At 33.2% G+C, this 17,323-nt stretch overlaps 2 protein-coding genes and 1 non-coding gene across 4 annotated transcripts; 1 reads left to right on the top strand and 2 right to left on the bottom strand.

The window, feature by feature from the left end:
- The first annotated feature begins 5,948 nt into the window (after positions 1-5,948).
- On the top strand, positions 5,949-8,744 carry LOC112507191 (D-amino-acid transaminase, chloroplastic-like). 2 transcript variants are annotated; one of them, XM_025111642.1, is made up of 5 exons: positions 5,949-6,155; positions 6,276-6,331; positions 6,542-6,717; positions 7,263-7,936; positions 8,315-8,744. In XM_025111642.1, exons 1-5 carry the CDS (start codon positions 6,140-6,142, stop codon positions 8,410-8,412), a joined length of 1,020 nt encoding a protein of 339 aa, XP_024967410.1. In that variant the 5' UTR covers positions 5,949-6,139; the 3' UTR covers positions 8,413-8,744. The 2 variants fall into 2 exon arrangements, with proteins under 2 accessions (XP_024967410.1, XP_024967409.1); XM_025111641.1 differs by having other exon boundaries at positions 5,950-6,155; positions 6,273-6,331.
- A 1,491-nt stretch (positions 8,745-10,235) lies between these two features.
- On the bottom strand, positions 10,236-10,307 carry TRNAT-UGU. Its single transcript has one exon. It is a non-coding gene; the product is annotated as a tRNA-Thr (tRNA).
- A 1,470-nt stretch (positions 10,308-11,777) lies between these two features.
- Positions 11,778-12,711, bottom strand: LOC112504174. Its single transcript, XM_025108127.1, has 2 exons — positions 12,567-12,711; positions 11,778-12,460 (listed from the first exon to the last, which is right to left on the bottom strand). Exons 1-2 carry the CDS (start codon positions 12,699-12,701, stop codon positions 11,825-11,827), a joined length of 771 nt encoding a protein of 256 aa, XP_024963895.1. The 5' UTR covers positions 12,702-12,711; the 3' UTR covers positions 11,778-11,824.
- Positions 12,712-17,323: the final 4,612 nt, after the last annotated feature.

Below are 17,323 nucleotides of genomic sequence, written 5' to 3'. Positions count from 1 at the left end.
TCTCTCTCTCTCTCTCTTGTTTACAGAGACCAGTGAACCTTCTGCTCGTTTATGCCAGCAAATATCTTGCATATTTCTTATATTTCTATTTTTTCTATATTTTAATATAAATTTTTTTTGGAGGATCTATTAAAATAAAAATTCGTCTAAAATCTTTATTTTAAAGAAATTATTGAAAATGTTATAAATCATTACATTGAAGGTGCGTTAATATAAATCATTTAATGAGAAATAAAAATTTCTTTGTAGTTACGGACCTATAGTGGTGCATACAGTGGCATGTGTTATTGTATTATTCCTCTGTCGAAGGTAAAAAAAAAATTAGATTCGTAAAAGGTGCAACCGTATTAATTTGTTGTGTGCCACCGTATGTATATTGAAACCACAATGAGCACAAGTTCTATTTGGTAGATATGATTTGCAAGGTTTTTATTCTACTCCAGACCAAAGTTCGAATCCTATTAATATCATTTTCTTAGTCAAATAGTGGCACCATTTGAAAAAAAATTATGTATATTTGTTTCTTACAGTCAAATGGTGTCATCGTTTGAAATTTTTTCCTTATATTTTTTTCTTATAGTCAAATAGTGTCACTGTTTGAATTTCTTTTGGGTTCGTCCCTGCTTGTGGTTACAGAGGTTAAATGAGGTGATTGTGGGCTAGAGATGGCCAAATCGGCCTGGCTCGGCCCGGGACCAGTAAGGACCGGTTATGGGACCGAAAACCGAGACCGGTTGAGGTTTTTGGTAGTTTCGTGTGACCGGGATCGACCGGGACCGGGACCGGTTATCGGACCGACTATGGACCGGCACGGCCCGGCCAGAAAATTCAAATACTTTTATAAATAAATGTATTTTTAAATGATTTTATAATGTATTTTTATAAGAAAACATAATTTTAATTATATTAAAACACATTTTTAAAGTGTATTTGAGTGACTAAATTGTAAATTTAATAACGTATTAAAAATATATATCATTAAAAAAATCAAAAAAAAAATTCTTGTTTTTTAATGCAAGGACCGGTTGGGACCAGAATTGGCGACCCATAACCGGTTATGAAGTACCTTGACCAGTCCTATCATTTTCGACCGGGACCGGTTATGAGAAAGATTAGGACCGATTGGGACCAGACCGGGCCGGGCCGGGTCCGGTTTTTGGCCATCTCTACTGTGGGCTATCCTCAAAACAAATAGTCGTTCTGAGATTAATCGACTCACATATCGGGTTGGATATATAAATTAATAAAAATAGATATATACATTTAGAAAGGTTTGGAGTTTGGAATGTGAAAAAATAAATAGAAATAAAATTAAAATAAAATAAAATAAGATGATGTATCTGCATGTATCTAGTCACTCCATCCCATCCATCATGCATTTGCATGTACATCAGGCTTTACATCATATCATACGATCTAAATCCTATCTATTTATTATAAATCAATTCTTATTTTTTTCCCCCAATTAAATCACCATTTAAAAAAATAGAAGGCAAATTGTCTAAAATAACCCAAGATTACACAAGTGACATTTAAGAGTTGGCATGGACGAATTCACGGGTTTTTATGGTGGCACGTGTTATCGTTTCGTTTATCTGTTGTAGTAGAAAATATTACAGGATTGTAAAAAATGACATTTTATCAATTTGTTGTGTGTCACCGTATATATTTTGAAACTATAATGAAGATCAAAGTTTTTCTTCCACCTTAGTTTCGAGTTCAAATCTCGTTAGTATCATTTTCTTTGTTTTTACAATCAAATTTTCAACATTAATTCACGTTATTTTAAAGTTTTATTTAATTTATCAATTATTTTTTTATCAACGTAACTAGTTTATCAGTATATAGTTAATTAATTAATTAATCAATAAATAGATTATCACGAACAACTAACTCATCAATTAATTTGCCAACATATCTTAGTATTTTAACTTTATGGGTGTGTGTGATTGCTTATAAAAATAACTTATTGACTTATTCCGGTGTGATACCAGTAATAAGCACTTTTGAGTGTTTAAATAAACAACTTATTTCTGCACACCGGTAATAAGAAGTTTTTGAAAAAATTAAACCATTCTAACTTATAATAAGTTGATAAAGACTTTTATAGAAAAATATAAGTTATTTCAAATAAACAATCTCAAATACTCCCTAAAAAACATCAATTCAAGAGTAAATTACATGTTCCATCCCTCTGGTTGAGCGTTTCTAACGATCGTTGTCCATTTTTTGAAAATTAAACGGAACATGTCCTTATGATTGTATTTTTAACAAGTTACATCCCCACGGTTGCATTTTTTAATGAGTTGGGTCCAAATAGTTACAATTTTTTAATAAGTTAAGTATCTAAATAAATCAATAACCCGTGTTCCGCTGATTCTATTAAAGCCAACTCGTTGTAAAAATGCAAACACAAAGACACGATATATTAAATTTTCAAAAAAACAAAAGGAAAAATACTGTTAAAAAACATACAACCACAAAGTCGAGCAACTACGTTTAATTGACCTGCATTTTCAATAACCACATAAAGTATTGTTAAATTCGCATCTTGCTTCGAAGATTATATTTTCTCGTGACTTTATTAACTGAGAGCGAGTTAAGTGAGGGTGGTTTTTGTCTTTTTACCAGCTTTTTATTATTTTTCTTTAAAAAGTTAAGAAATATATATATATATATATATATATATATATAGAGAGAGAGAGAGAGAGAGAGAGAGAGAGAGACTTGGGATCATGTGAGACCAGCCTGTTTTCGTGAGACCAACATTTTACACTTGAAACTTCACAGCAAAATGCTGTGAAAGCGACTTTTTAAAACCTTCATAGTGTTTTGCTGTGAAGGTTCGACTTTTTTTAAACTTTCACAGTGTTTTTGCTGTGAAGTTTATGCGTAAAAATGTGGTCTCACGAAAACAGACTGGTTTCACGTGAACCCAATCATATATATATATATATATATTATTCCCTACTCGTAGCCTCCCTCTTCCCTTCTCGACTTCGATCCCACCCCTCCATATTCTTCTCCTAACTATGATCCCATCTCTGACATATAAAATCTCTCGAGTCCAAGGCTATAAATTTGATGAATCAACTGCTTCTCCAGAATGGCTGGTAATATCACTTAAGGACGGAAATCCGTCACCACCAGCTCTAGTCACATATTAGGCTTAATAAGAAACACATCACCATCACCACCACCAACATCAGCTACTACTACCTGCACCGCGTCAACATACCACCCGACCACCTTCAAACCCCACACCACCATAAATCGTTGCACCCCTTTTGTCACTTTTTATGTTTATGATGAACAAAATATGTTTTGAAGGCTCTATTTTTGGAAGAACAAATGAAAATCCATATTTAGACAATGTGTTATTCGAAGAACACAACATCTACCAGATATAGAAATTTACCTGATGTGATAATTATTGTAGCTGTAAAGGCTTCGTTTATCCCGTATTATTTGTTTGAAATGCTCGAGACTACTGTGGCTTATGAGACTCATGAGAGGAGGTTTATTGCATTGATACACTTACGTTCTTTTTCAGAGGTCTCAACCAATGCGTGTTGGTGTAATTTATCGTTATGATTTTTGATTTAAATTTATGATAAAATTCCAAAATAACATAACATTTTCTTTTGACCCATTTTTTATCATTCAGTAAAGACAAAAATAGTTCCGTATAATAGGTATTCTCTATGCTATTAAATAACCAAAAGTGTAACTTAGTCATTAAAATACATATGATATTATTTTATTACATGTAAATTGCATGAAAAAATAACGTACTTTAACTTGATTCCTATTTTGTGTAACGTACTTTTAAAACTTCAATTTTAGTACCTATCATGTAAAGTGTTAAACATTCAAGTGACCGGTTAACCGGTTGAAGTATTAACCAGTTACCATGCTGATGTGACGAGTGATGTGGTATCAAACTCAGTATTATTAATTATTCAACTCAATTTCATCTTATCACTCGTCACATCAATATTGCAACCGGTTAATGCTTCAACCGATTACACGGGTACTTGAATATTTAAAATTTTATATCTTCCATACCAAAATGAAAGTTCTCAAAATATGTTACCCAAAATAAGAATCAAATTAAAATACGTTACATCTTAATCCAATCTAGTCCTTTTATTAACGGTAGAAAAAGAAAAAGCAATGGTAAAAAAAGAAAACTTGTTAGTGAAATGAAATTTGTTTGTATTGGGAAAAAGGTGGGGTTCAAAACCCTAGAAATGACAGTAGTTTTGTGGTGGGGTTGATGACGACAATCTGAAGTCATGTCCTCCGCCGCCCTCCTCCTCCTTCTACGGCGCTTTACTGTTATCACCAGTGTAAGTAAATTAGGTGTTTTTTTACCCTCACCGACTCATTTCACCGCCTGATTTGTATTATTTTTCCTCCTCCTGTTAACCACTGGTTAAACTCACTGCCCTCTCTCTGTCCCCCCTCTGCTTTCCTCTTTTCAAACTCCATCTCGTCGGGTTATACCAATTGTTTGTTTACTTTTTAATAGTTTTATTAAGAGACAACTTTTAAATCGTTAAGAGGTTAATTTTGTTTGACGAAAAAAACTGTATTTTAATGGTTCTAAAAACTCTCTTAATGATTTTGTATCGTGGACCTCCCTTAGCCATTCAACAAAAATTACCAAACATTTATATTTTATTTTGTAGTCTTTTAATCATTCTGAACACTTTAATTCATGATATTTTGATCTATTGACGAGAAAATAGCTTTATGCTTAAACGAAAGTCGTGGATTTAACTTAAACCTAAACATCCCATGTCACATGTTTAATTGGGTTGAAATTGAGTTAGGTCAAACTTGATTATCTAATTTAGTATTAATTTAATCAGATTAAATCATACAAGATATATTTGTATCTAGTGGTTATAACATCATTGAGGTATAATTCTCAAAACATTTAATGAGTGATTTACTAAACATTTATCGGATATTCGTTTACCAATATCATTTACACTACTAATTGAGCGTGGAAATGACCGATAATTCTACCCTGTAAGAGGCATAAGAAGGATTTACGGTCTTAACCAGTAAACGCTTACTGAGTTTAAGACGTTTACCAACAATCCATTTTGATGGTCGATGATGTTACATGGTAAAATAGGTGTGGGTGATGTCTCTTACATTTCGGTTCGATTAGTAAGGAAATATGAACCGAATTGTATGAGAAAGATGACTGGATATCCGAAACTGAAATCGGACCGAGGGTGAACTAAGTCATACTGTTGTTGCATCTATCTAGACGATTATATCATCTTCACCCCCAACAAGTTTATATCTCAATATTAAATGGTTCCAAAATCGATGGGCTTAACGAAACTTTAACTCATAAACGGTTAAAAACATAAGTGACTTTTGGTTTACTGGAATCCGATGGAATCTTAAGAATTTGAAATGGTCAATTACATTGACCAAATTTCATTCATGCATTTGATCTGTTTTTGTGAGTTTTAATACGGAATTCCAATTTCACATATGATGGAATTTAAATTTGTATATCATATTCATTCAATAACGGGTCGCTATTTATACCCCTCCTCGTTCACATACCATTTGTCATCTTACTACAATTCTTCACTCAAATACCCGGAGGGTGTTTGAATAAAAGACATAATATATTTGATAGTACAAAAAAATGAAAAATTGAAAAACATCTTCGTAATCGTTTATCTGGATGGTATGCACATGTGTATACAAGTAATTTGTATGTAATTTGTCCGGTATATATATATGCAATATGTATACGTACATAAAAACAAAAAAAATCTTCAATTACTTGTATACAGATATACATGCCATCTAAATAAATGATTATCATGAAATTGAATTTTATGATACATCAAACCAAAGAAGTCGAGAGGATACAAACATTAGGCAAAGAATCAAACAAAGGGGCAGCCACCTGCCTTCGTCGTTACCCTTAAACCCTTCTTCCCCAATCCATCACCACCATTTCCATGTAAGACAACCATGGATTCCTCTCTTTTGAACTAGTATTTTTTACTCTAATGGTGAACAACCCACTTTCATCTCTATAAATACCCTTAATCTCCCTCTCCCTCTCCATATCTCCTTTCCTTTTGATCTTACTTCAATGGCTGCTGATTCAGGTGAATTTCTCCCCCTTCTGTTCTCTAGGGTTCTAATTTTTGATTATTTTTACTTTTTTTCTTCATTGTGTACTAATTCATGATCTGTTGTTTGATGCGATTGCTGATTTATCGTAGTAGTTGAGATCGAGAATATGGAAGAATCAACAGTTCATGTTTTCAAATCATCATCGGAGGTATATTTCGTAAAACTTGTGCTCTCGATTCTCAATTTCTAGTCTGATCATCTCAATTTTCATAACGATCCTTTGGATCGTGGCCAAAAAATCACGTTTCTGATGCTAATTTTGTATCTAGAATGCACTATCCATGATTGAAGTTGCAAGCTCATTAGTTGGAATTTCTGGCGAAACCGTATCTTATATTAATTGTTTTTCATTGAATAGTTGCTTGAGAAGTTGCATCAGAAGTGGAGTTCAGTGGAGAAGCTGCCATATCCAGCTATGTATTCCAGTGTTTATGGTGGAATTATACTGGATCCAGCAATGATGGTCATCCCCATTGATGATCATATGGTGCATAGAGGACATGGTGTATTTGATACTGCCATCATTCTTGATGGGTAACTCCTTGATTTCATTCCTATTGTGGTAAACCTATTTTTTAATCGTGGTTGTCCAAGCCAGCTTAAAACAATAATTGATTTGGTGAATTTAACTCATATCACCTATTTTTTAACTCATATCACCTTATAAAATCAATAATTGTTTGATGCTATAAACTTAAGTCCTATAAAACAATCTGTTATAACATTTAGACATATTTGGCGAATTAACGCCCTATAAAGCTGATTTTGTTCTAGTGCTTCAAAATCTAGAAATCAATGTTTATATGATTAATGTGGCACAAGTTTAACACCAACTTTTGCCAGTTTTATGTCATTTGATATGAAGGTTCATATTGTTATCAAGATTCCATCCAAAACTTGAAGATTTCTTCTATTTTGCTTGATATTGTTATCAAAATTCATCCAAAACTTCAAGATCTCTTATATTTTGCTTCATATTGTTATCAAGATTCATCCAAAACTTCAAGATCTCTTCTATTTTGGTTCATATTGTTATAAAGATTTCATCCAGAACTTCAAGATTTCTTCTATTTTCACAGATACCTCTATGAATTGGATGGTCATCTTGATCGATTTCTTCTCTCGGCATCAAGAGCAAAGATCACGTCTCCATTCCCAAAATCGACTCTTTCCACCATTCTTATCCAGCTAACAGCAGCATCAAACTGCAAGAAAGGAACTTTAAGATATTGGTTAAGTGCAGGGCCGGGCGATTTCCTGCTTTCTCCTGCAGGTTGCCCAACTTCCGCTTTCTATGCGATTGTTATAGCCGAAGAGTTCTCCCAGTGTAAAGAAGGTGTGAAAGTGATCACTTCCACGATCCCCATGAAAGTACCTCTATTTGCCACAAGCAAAAACGTCAATTACCTTCCAAACGTCCTCACGAAACTGGAAGCTGAAGAGAAAGGTGCGTTTGCGTCCATTTGGGTGGACGATGAAGGGTATGTGGCCGAGGGTCCAAACGTGAATGTGGGTTTTGTCACCCATGAGAATGAGCTTATCGTGCCTTTCTTTGACAAGATTCTAAGTGGGTGCACCGTTAAACGGCTTCTTGAGCTAGCTCCAAAATTGGTCGAAAATGGGCGTTTGAAGAGCGTGAAAACCGCAAACATAACGGTTGAGGAAGCCAAACGAGCGGCTGAGATGATGTACATTGGAAGCACGCTTCCTGTACTACCAATCATCGAATGGGATGGAAAGGCTATCGGCGATGGTAATAAATAACTATTGTTTTCAATTTCCCATTTCAGAAAAGCGTAACAAGAGTCCCACATTGGCTATGAGAGATTTTGAATACTCCAAGTCTAGTCGAAGTGGGACTCTAACACGCCCTCCAAGAGGGACACATTGTCCCCAAGTGTTGTTAGGAGGCTAGACGAGTACGTAATCTTCCAACGTGTCGAGTCTTGGAGGGCTAGACCTTGATTATGATAGCATGTGAGAATATGTGGAATCCCTTTAGATTATTCTTCAAAAGAGCCCTTGAGAAAAGAAAGGAGGTTCTGAATTATGACACATATTCTAGCCGATGTGAGTATTTGACAAAAAGGAACCGTATATTTTCGTGGTCTAACGATGTTGGTTGTTACAGGGAAAGTCGGGGACTTGACGATGGCACTATCGGACCTGGTTTGGGAAGATATGGTGGCTGGTCCTGAGACACATAGGTTAAAGGTTCCTTATGTCTAAGAAAACCCAAATTTGTCGTTAAAACGGGTGTCGTATCTTTTTTTTTTAACCGTGGGTGCCAGCTTGCATGACTAATCTCATAAGACCCTGAAGATGATAGCGAGGAAAATCCCCTAGTGATCTCGAGGATACTCAAACAGGTGACCTGTGGGCACGAGCTCCAAGACCGAGCATTTATCTGCCGGTTGAACCGGCTCATAACGTTTGTTTGTTGTATTTTTGCTTGTGAGAAATGGAAATCAGGATTTGAATAAAAGTTTGGGTTGTGTTTTGCAAGTTATTAAATCATTTGTAGATTATGATCCAATGTTGTGATTGTGTTTGATTTTTTAGAGTATATGTTCGAGATGTTATTCGCATAATTATTAAAATAAATGTTTAAAATGAAAAATGCATACGATTCTAATAATGTATAATTATTACATTATTTTTTAATAAACAAATAGACAATTTATTCCTAATTATATAGAGAGAAACAAATTTCTCCATCTTATCTATTGGTTTTTATGCATAAAATACTGTTTATCTATTGGTTTTGCATGCATAAAGTACTGTTTATTGATGCATGTTACTTAAAAATTAAAATTTAATATCACAAATAAATTATGCATAAGTATAACTTATTAAAGTTTCATTTTGAATTTGTGTAACTAACTATAGATAAACATAATCAAATATGAGATAAACATCTCAACTTGAATTAAAAAAAATTTAAAATATAATTAAGATAATTATTAGTTATAACAAAATAGTTAATTATTATCTTTATAAAAATTATATTATTAAACGAAATTATAACTAAAATATTGAATTAAAGAAATTACACAAAAAACCATAACTTTAAATAATAAATTTGACATTAATATCGATATATATTTTTGTTCCAAATTTTTATGATATCTTTAAATTTATATTTTATTCAATAATAAAAACATTATTATTTTCTTAAAACCACTGAAAACCATGTTATATCGAAAGAGATAAATAATAAAATGAAACATTAAAATTGAGATATATCTCGCTATATTATACGAGCACTCTTCTAGTAATTACTAGAAGGGTACTCGCGTAATATAGCGAGATGCATTCTGATTTTGATGTTTCATTTTATTCTGTCTTCGTCGATGTTATAATACGACTTTATGTAGTACTGAAAAAACGATAATGTTTTTTTAAAATAAAATATAAATTTGAAAGTATTATAATTTTTTTTAAATGTATCGATTTTAATATCAAATTAAATATTCAGAAGTTCCTGTTTTTTTGTTTCTGCAATTTTTATAATTCAATTTTTTATTATAATCTAATTTAAGATTTGAATAATGAAGTGATTTATTTTTGGTTTAATAATATAATTTTTATATAAAGATAATAATTAGTATTTTTTTTAGAATTCAATAATTATCGTAAATATATTTTAGATTTTTTATATTTAAAATGAAATACCTATCTAGTATTTGATTATGTTTATTTGTACTTAGTCACACGAAATCAAACATAGAGCATTAATAAGTTGTACACGCACATTTTACTTGTAATATTGAATTTTAAGTAATATGCATCAATAAACAATATTTAATGCATAAAAAAAATGGTTTTTAAGAGGTTTTGTCAAATATTTTATAACAAGAAAATAGACTTTTACTTTTGACGGTAGACACTTATTTGAAAACAAATAAAATAGTAATATAGATAATTATTTTAAAACATAGAAAGTAATAAAAAAACCATAATCGGATTAAAAAGTGAATATTCCTAATTGGGCTTTATTAAAATTGCTGAAAAAATAAAAAATAAAAAATATTTATAAAATAGCTGAATAATGCCCCCATGCAGGATCGAACTACAGACCTCCAGTTTACAAGACTGGCGCTCTACCACTGAGCTATAGGGGCTTTTTGTTCATTTTTCAACCACGTGACTTAACCCCGATGTACGGTATTTATTTCGAATAAATTGCGATTTTCATCCATACGGTTACAAAAATTTCGATTTTTGTCCCTATACTAATTCCATCAAAACCGACTTAATTCTTTTTACCTAAATTATTTAAAAAAAATCAACCTTCGGTGGCGTTTCTCGCCACGCCTTATCATGTAAATTCGCCCCCAACCAGAATCACAACCTGTCCAACCCAATCTTGTCCGACAACCATCATATAAAATCATTAAACAATATTTAGGGATAATATATCCAACCCAATTTTGTCCAATCCTAATCATGATAAACACCGTACATACAGTTTGTTATCGAACCAAGGACCCATCTTAAGATTTTTGATGTCCTATGCGGAAAAAAAAAATCCTCTAAGCCTATTTTTTAAGCCAATGAAACATGTGATTTCTTAAAGAGTGTAGAACCTATTCAAGATTTCCATCTTTGACTTCATGAATCTAATTTCATGACCGTTAATCGACTGGAAAGAGAATTCCATGCCTTGAATATCGAAATAGTCGAACTTTGAAAGAACAATAGAAATTAGATTGAGTTGTTAGAATGGTGGCCTTAACCGGTTCACGATGTGTACTCAGTATTCATCACTACTAGGCCTTGGGCCTGTTTTTATAGTTAAAATCTCAGTTGTCCAATTCCCAAATTATTAAAACCAAAACTAGTAATAGATGACAACTTGATGTCCCATTAGGCTTTAATACCCTATGTGGCCGCACGGGCTGTACGTGGCCAGAGCCGGCCCTCATCGAACCGAACCTAAATTGGTTAACATGACCATTGAATTTCTTGTGAAAGTGAGTGAATTGGGAACTTTTGCTGCCTTAGGATTTCTAACTGGTCTTTGTTGAATGCCTCGTAATTTGACCACATTATTCAGTGCATTTCACCTAATCTCTTCATCTTAAATTCCTTTTTGGCTGCTTTATGAATTCATGATTTCTATTTGGTCGTATGTTCATAGCCTCAAAACTTGACAATCTGGGTAACTTGAATGTCATTTGATTTCGTAGGTAGGCTCAATCTGAAGTTTTGAGTTGGAAAAACCGTCCAAAATAGTCGTTTCGGACACCCGTAATTCATTTTATAGCCGTTTTTCTACTCAATTGACTGAAATAGCCAAGATTTCGCAAGTATCACTTTAGCAACTTGCAAAATCTACTTTTTAAGAATTTAATATCCATAAAGTAACACTTTAGCAATGCAAATTGCTAAAGTGATACTTGCAAATTGCTGATGTTACAACTTACAACTTACAACTGACAAGTAGCACTTTAGCAAGAACATTTTATTCATTGTAAATACTCAAAAAAAGGTGGTTTATGGGTTCTTAAATTATTTAAGGTTTCTATATACATATGCTTCGGAAAATTGATTCATAAAGATGCCTCAATATTCATCGACCATAAAACTGAGAACCGAGATCGGATCCGGGTGAAACTTATCTCGTCCTCCAAATTCGTTACCGGCCATCCGAAATCTCTAGACTCGAGAGACTTTCTTTCGTGTCTCTCGTTGGCCGTCCGTCATGGTCAAAAGCCTCGACTGTTGAAGTTATATTATGCTCGATCTTCTTCAGAAAGTTACGATTTTTACCATTCTGGTTCGACTGATACCGAATCATTTCATCTTTATTGGTATCTACGAAATGCAAGATTACCACTGCCACCACCGAAGAAACAAACATCGGGATCGGACCGAAAATCCATAGGACCAAAGTGCCCGCAACGTAGAGGGCGCGCAATCCGACAGCCCAGAAGTTGCTTCCTCGTATCACCTCCTTTTGGATTTGATGGACGGGTACGTCACCGTTGGGGATGCTTATAAGGAAATTGGCATGCACAAAGTGCCTTGTAGTTTGTACGAAACACGCAAACGCTAGTAAGAAGCACGATAGCATGGAAACGTACTTGATCGAGCTCGTGGAACGACTCGTGTCTCCTAAGATGAAGTTGCTTGAAAAGACTTTTGTCGAAGAACCTCCGAGTACAGCTCCGATAAGCGAGCACAAAGCCAGCGAAATCGAAGACAAAGAAGTTGCTGCAGATAAGTGACTGTTAAGGACCGATACAGCGAGCCCTCGATCTCTAGCTTCGATCTGCATCAAGATAACCATGATTAAAGAAACAAACACGGATTCCAAATCACCTTTGAATTTCCGAGGGAAAGATCCGTAGGTAAAAGTATTCCGTGTGGAACCGTACCTGCAACATCTTCTCGACCCAAGCAGTTTTGTTATGGTTCTCGAAGCCGATTGCTGTAGTTTCGGGGATCCTGAGGTATCTGTAGAGAAGGAAGAGATGATAGATGGACATGATCAAGAACCCTAATGGAACCATGAACAAATCCAAGTGTGATTCCTTCCATGTCCACCCCATGTTTGTGTTCTTGCTTTGCTTTCTGAGAGGGTTTGGGGGGCAGATGGATTTAACACACACTTTTGAACCTTCAACAAATTTGGTAAATGTTTCAATGGAATTTGCTTCTCTTTTTGAATATTTCCATTTGCCAAGTCTTTGGTCTAAATCTCCCTGATGGATATTATTTAAAATTTGAGATTACAAATATAAATAAAACGAAAATATTAAAATCGAGATCTATCTTGCTGCATTGTGCGAGTACCCTTCTAATATTGTTAAATATATACCGACCTAATAATAGGGTTGGGTTCTTGGGATAAGAGAAATTATGGTTAGAAGCGTAAAAAAAGATTTACATCTTTCGATCAATCCTTACTGAATATCAACACTATTGAGGTGTACCGAGATGCACCAAATCAATTTTCTTTTAAAACGCAATTCATGGGTGAATATGAGATTAAAAGGGATCAAAGTTCAGATCTATTTTTTTACGCTTCTCACCATAACTTCTTTTTCTTACACGATATTTAGCCCCTACTAACTTTCTCTTTATACATCAACATCAAAACTTATACCTTCACATTTTCAAGATATGATCTGATCTAAGTAGATGTGTATAACCCAATAGGAGACATTTAAATTAAGTGTTTAGGAAAAAAAATATTTTATTAAATGTATCGAATATTTTAATAATATAGTTGATAGTAGAATTGCTAAAATAGAGTAGCTATTAGAATTTGATGTTGATTTTTTTAGAAATTTTAACTTTTGATATTCTATTTTGAAAAAATTATAGCATCGCTATTGAAGTCTTAAGTTAATATTTTAGAATGCTGAGGAATGGCTAAGGAGTTGTTTAACAGCGTTAATTGGATAAAACACTTACTAAGCAAGAGTTACCGACCTTACTTATTCGGTTGGTCTTCTAGAAACAAGCCAGTTTGTCGGTTGCACTTCTCATTGGCTCCGACTTGCATCTTGTCAGCACCAACGGCTTGAACCTCATCGTGTTTGAGTTCCTGCCCCAATCAATGATGGTGCAGGAAATGAACACGAAGACCGGGCTGGCTACTGTAACACTGACTGGTGTTGCACAACAGCCATTCTTGGGGCATGAATGTCATGCCCTTTAGTTGTCACACAACTAGGAGCAGAAGCATTGAGCTTTAATTCATCTTGACCGCGGATCGATTTGACCGACGGCAGAGGTGGCGGCTACTTCCGGCTGCAATGGCTGCGGATAAAGTCAATACTGCATACCCATGTTTACCATTGCCTTTGTCATAATTGTGCTCCATGTCTCAAATTTTTTGAAAGTTTGAACATATAATGGGGAATTCTATTTTTATATAAAAATATAGTTAGTTGAATCGATGATAAGACGTTAACTATGTTTTGATATAAACCAACAACCGGTTTGGATTTGTACATTTCATGGTCGAGGATAGTGATGGTCAAATCGGCCCGGGACCAGGACCGGTTGAGGGACTGTCCACCGGGACCGGTTATGCTTTTGGACGGATTTGTGGGCCCGACCCGGTGAGTTCAAGAAAAGAGCCGTTTTTTTAATTTACCGTTGGGAACGTTTATATGACCGTTTTTATGATTTTTGACCCATTTTAAAAATCTTTTTGGCCTTCTAAACAATATATACAAGTGTCATGGAGTATGGTGTAAGATACCAACTTATAAAACACAAAAAAAACGTTCACAATTCTCTGTTTCTCGCTATATTTTTGTGGCTTCGGCTTGTATTCATTTCTCGCTTCCACTTCACAATTCTCATTTTTTTCTCTTTTTGTCTCACAAAATGGCCGGTGAACAACATGATACATCAAACGAACAAGTTGCCCAAATTCTCGCTAAGCACGGACGAAAGTCCGAGATTTGGAATTCATACAACTTGGTGATCCTCGCAAACCGAAAAAAAAAAGACACAATGCAAAATATGTCAAAACGTATTTTTAAAGTATATTTAAATGACTCAATTACAATTCTTATAATGTATTAAAAAAACCTATCATTAAAAAAATATTTTTTTTTTTGGTAGGGACTGGTTACCCATAACCAGTTACGGATCAAGTTAAACGGGCTTGATTTTGATGACCCGCACCGGTTATGAGCATCACTGTTCTGGCCCGGCCCACGACTGGATTTTGGCCTATCACTAGTTGAGGATAGCTAGGCCATTGCTCGATTTGGGCCATAGATTGTTGGGTTGTATCTATCGTGTCAAAGTCTAGTTTAAAATATTAGAATGGACCAACAGGTTCCATTAACCAAGAAGTTTTAGAAAAAGAAACATTGATTTAATCATTTTAACCCAAAAAATTACAATAAATTGATAATTTTATAAAATAAAAAATGGCCACAATTTTCAAAATTAAACTTGCCAAAAAGGTGCAACAATGTGGTAGTATTTTAGTTATTGTTATGGGATTTTATGACAATTTAATCATCATTTAGCCTTAAAAAATTTGTAAAAATCATATTTTCCTCACGAAAAATTTGTAAAAATCATAATTTTGTAAAAAATGTAACCATAAGGACCCAATTCGTTGATGTATTTAAGGACCAAACTCATAAAAAGTGTAACCACAAGGACCCAGATCGTTGATATATTTAAGGACCAAACTCGTAAACAATATAACCACAAGGACCCAACTCGTTAAAAAATTCAACAACGAAAATATAGCTCGTTTAAAAATACAACCGTAACGACACGTCTGTTGAATTTTTAAAAAAGAAACAAAGACCAGTTAAAATAGAACATGTAATTTACTCTTATTTTTATAATAAATCAAATTTAAAAAAAAATCATAGCCTTTTCCTTTTTAAGGAATATTTGGAGATGAACCAAAAAGGAGGGGCCACCGCCACCATGCCCCCTCGGACCCCATTGTGATTTGTGACATGAACCCTTCTCCAACGTCTATACTATATTATATTATAAAGTATTTAATAAAAGTTTTTAAAAAAAATATTTATTAATATATATTATTTAAAATTCAATATTACAAGTAAGTTGTGCGTAAGTATGACTTATTAAAGCTTCATATTTGAATTCATGTTATTAACTACAGATAAACATAATCAAATAGATGATAAACATCTCATTTTAAATATAAAAGAGATAAAAATATAAGTAGAATAATTATTGAGTTCTAACAAGAATGCTTAGTTATTTGAATTACAGAAATACACATAATAAAAAAATTAAATAGTTAGTTTGGTACTAATATCAATATTTTTAGCAATTCTTTATGATGTATCGTTATATTTATATTTTATTCAAAAATAAAAACTTATCGTTTTCTCAAAACCAAATCAAACCGTATTATAATATCGACTGAGACAAAAAAACATTAAAATCAAAATGTATATCTCACTGCATTGTGCGAATACCTTTCTGGTTTAAGTAAATGTATATAGAGTTAACACAAGTAAGTACTTATAGCCAAAAATTGATCACAGATTGGTTGGGTTAGGTTGGTGTCTGTCCCCATTTTAAATCGATCTCCTCTTGAGACTGATTCTAGGTCAGGTAACCGGTTTCAGTGACACCAAATAAGAATTCGACTCAATACTTTATTTCTATCTTAGTTGATCCTGATTCGACATTAAAAGTATATTATTTTTTCTCACATTAAAAACAATTATTATTGTTAATAAAACCTTAAAAAAAACGGTCTTGCACATAACCGGTCATAGGTCGTGTTGGGCCCAATTTGGCCCTTTCTAACGAAAGGTGCATTTTTTTGATCTATACTCAAAACATTTCAAGCCAGTTTTAGTAACCGAAAAGAAAAGATTGGTTCTTAAAAATCCCGAATCAAACTTTTGGTATGAATTTCATGCTTTTTCTTTAGTAACAAAAAAAATTGGTCCTTAAAATCGAATGTTAATTGTTTCATTTTCTCATATATGACGATCTGCACGATTACATGTGATGGTGTATATGGTCAAATAATAATGTTGCTCATGCATACAATCACATGAAATGATGTGATTATGCACATTAGAGGCCACATGTTCGAATCCAATGAAGAATGAAAATCCTCTTATGACTACAGAGGTTCAAATGCGGTAATTCCGGACTACCCACGAAGCAAGTGGTCGCTCTGGGATTAGTTAGTTCGTATAGCAGGTTGGATATTCAGATTAATGAAAAAAAAAACAATAATGGTATTTAGATTTAAAATATATTAATTATATAATCATAGGATCACAACTTGTGATCCTATATGAAAATATCTTAAATGATTACTTTCTGATATAACATGAAATTATACAAGATAATATGATATAAACATATTTTTATTATCTATACTATTTTATAAAGCATTTGACTAAAACTCTTAAAAACTCTTAAAACTCTTAAACTCGTTCATCCCTATCCGATTTTATCTCATATCTGAATTCGTGTAACTAACTGTAAATAAACACAATCAAATACATGATAAACATCTCATTTTAAATATAAAAAATCTAAAATATAATTACGATAATCATTGAGTTTTAACAGAATACTTAATTATTATCTTTATAAAATGTTATATTATTAAACCAAAAATAAATTGTTTCATTATTAAACTTAAATT

Source organism: Cynara cardunculus (assembly GCF_001531365.2).
Source record: "Cynara cardunculus var. scolymus isolate 2C chromosome LG 2, CcrdV1, whole genome shotgun sequence".
Lineage (NCBI taxonomy): Eukaryota > Viridiplantae > Streptophyta > Magnoliopsida > Asterales > Asteraceae > Cynara > Cynara cardunculus.
This window is presented reverse-complemented; position numbering and strand designations above follow the sequence as displayed.

Excerpts from the sequence above, each read along its gene's own strand:
- LOC112504174 (XM_025108127.1), bottom strand. The coding sequence starts at position 12,701 with ATGGTTCCATTAGGGTTCTTGATCATGTCCATCTATCATCTCTTCCTT. Across the intron at positions 12,461-12,566 it reads GGGTCGAGAAGATGTTGCAG|ATCGAAGCTAGAGATCGAGG; the intron begins GTACGGTTCCAC and ends ATCTTGATGCAG.
- LOC112507191 (XM_025111641.1), top strand. Across the intron at positions 6,332-6,541 it reads TTTTCAAATCATCATCGGAG|TTGCTTGAGAAGTTGCATCA; the intron begins GTATATTTCGTA and ends TTCATTGAATAG. Across the intron at positions 6,718-7,262 it reads ACTGCCATCATTCTTGATGG|ATACCTCTATGAATTGGATG; the intron begins GTAACTCCTTGA and ends CTATTTTCACAG.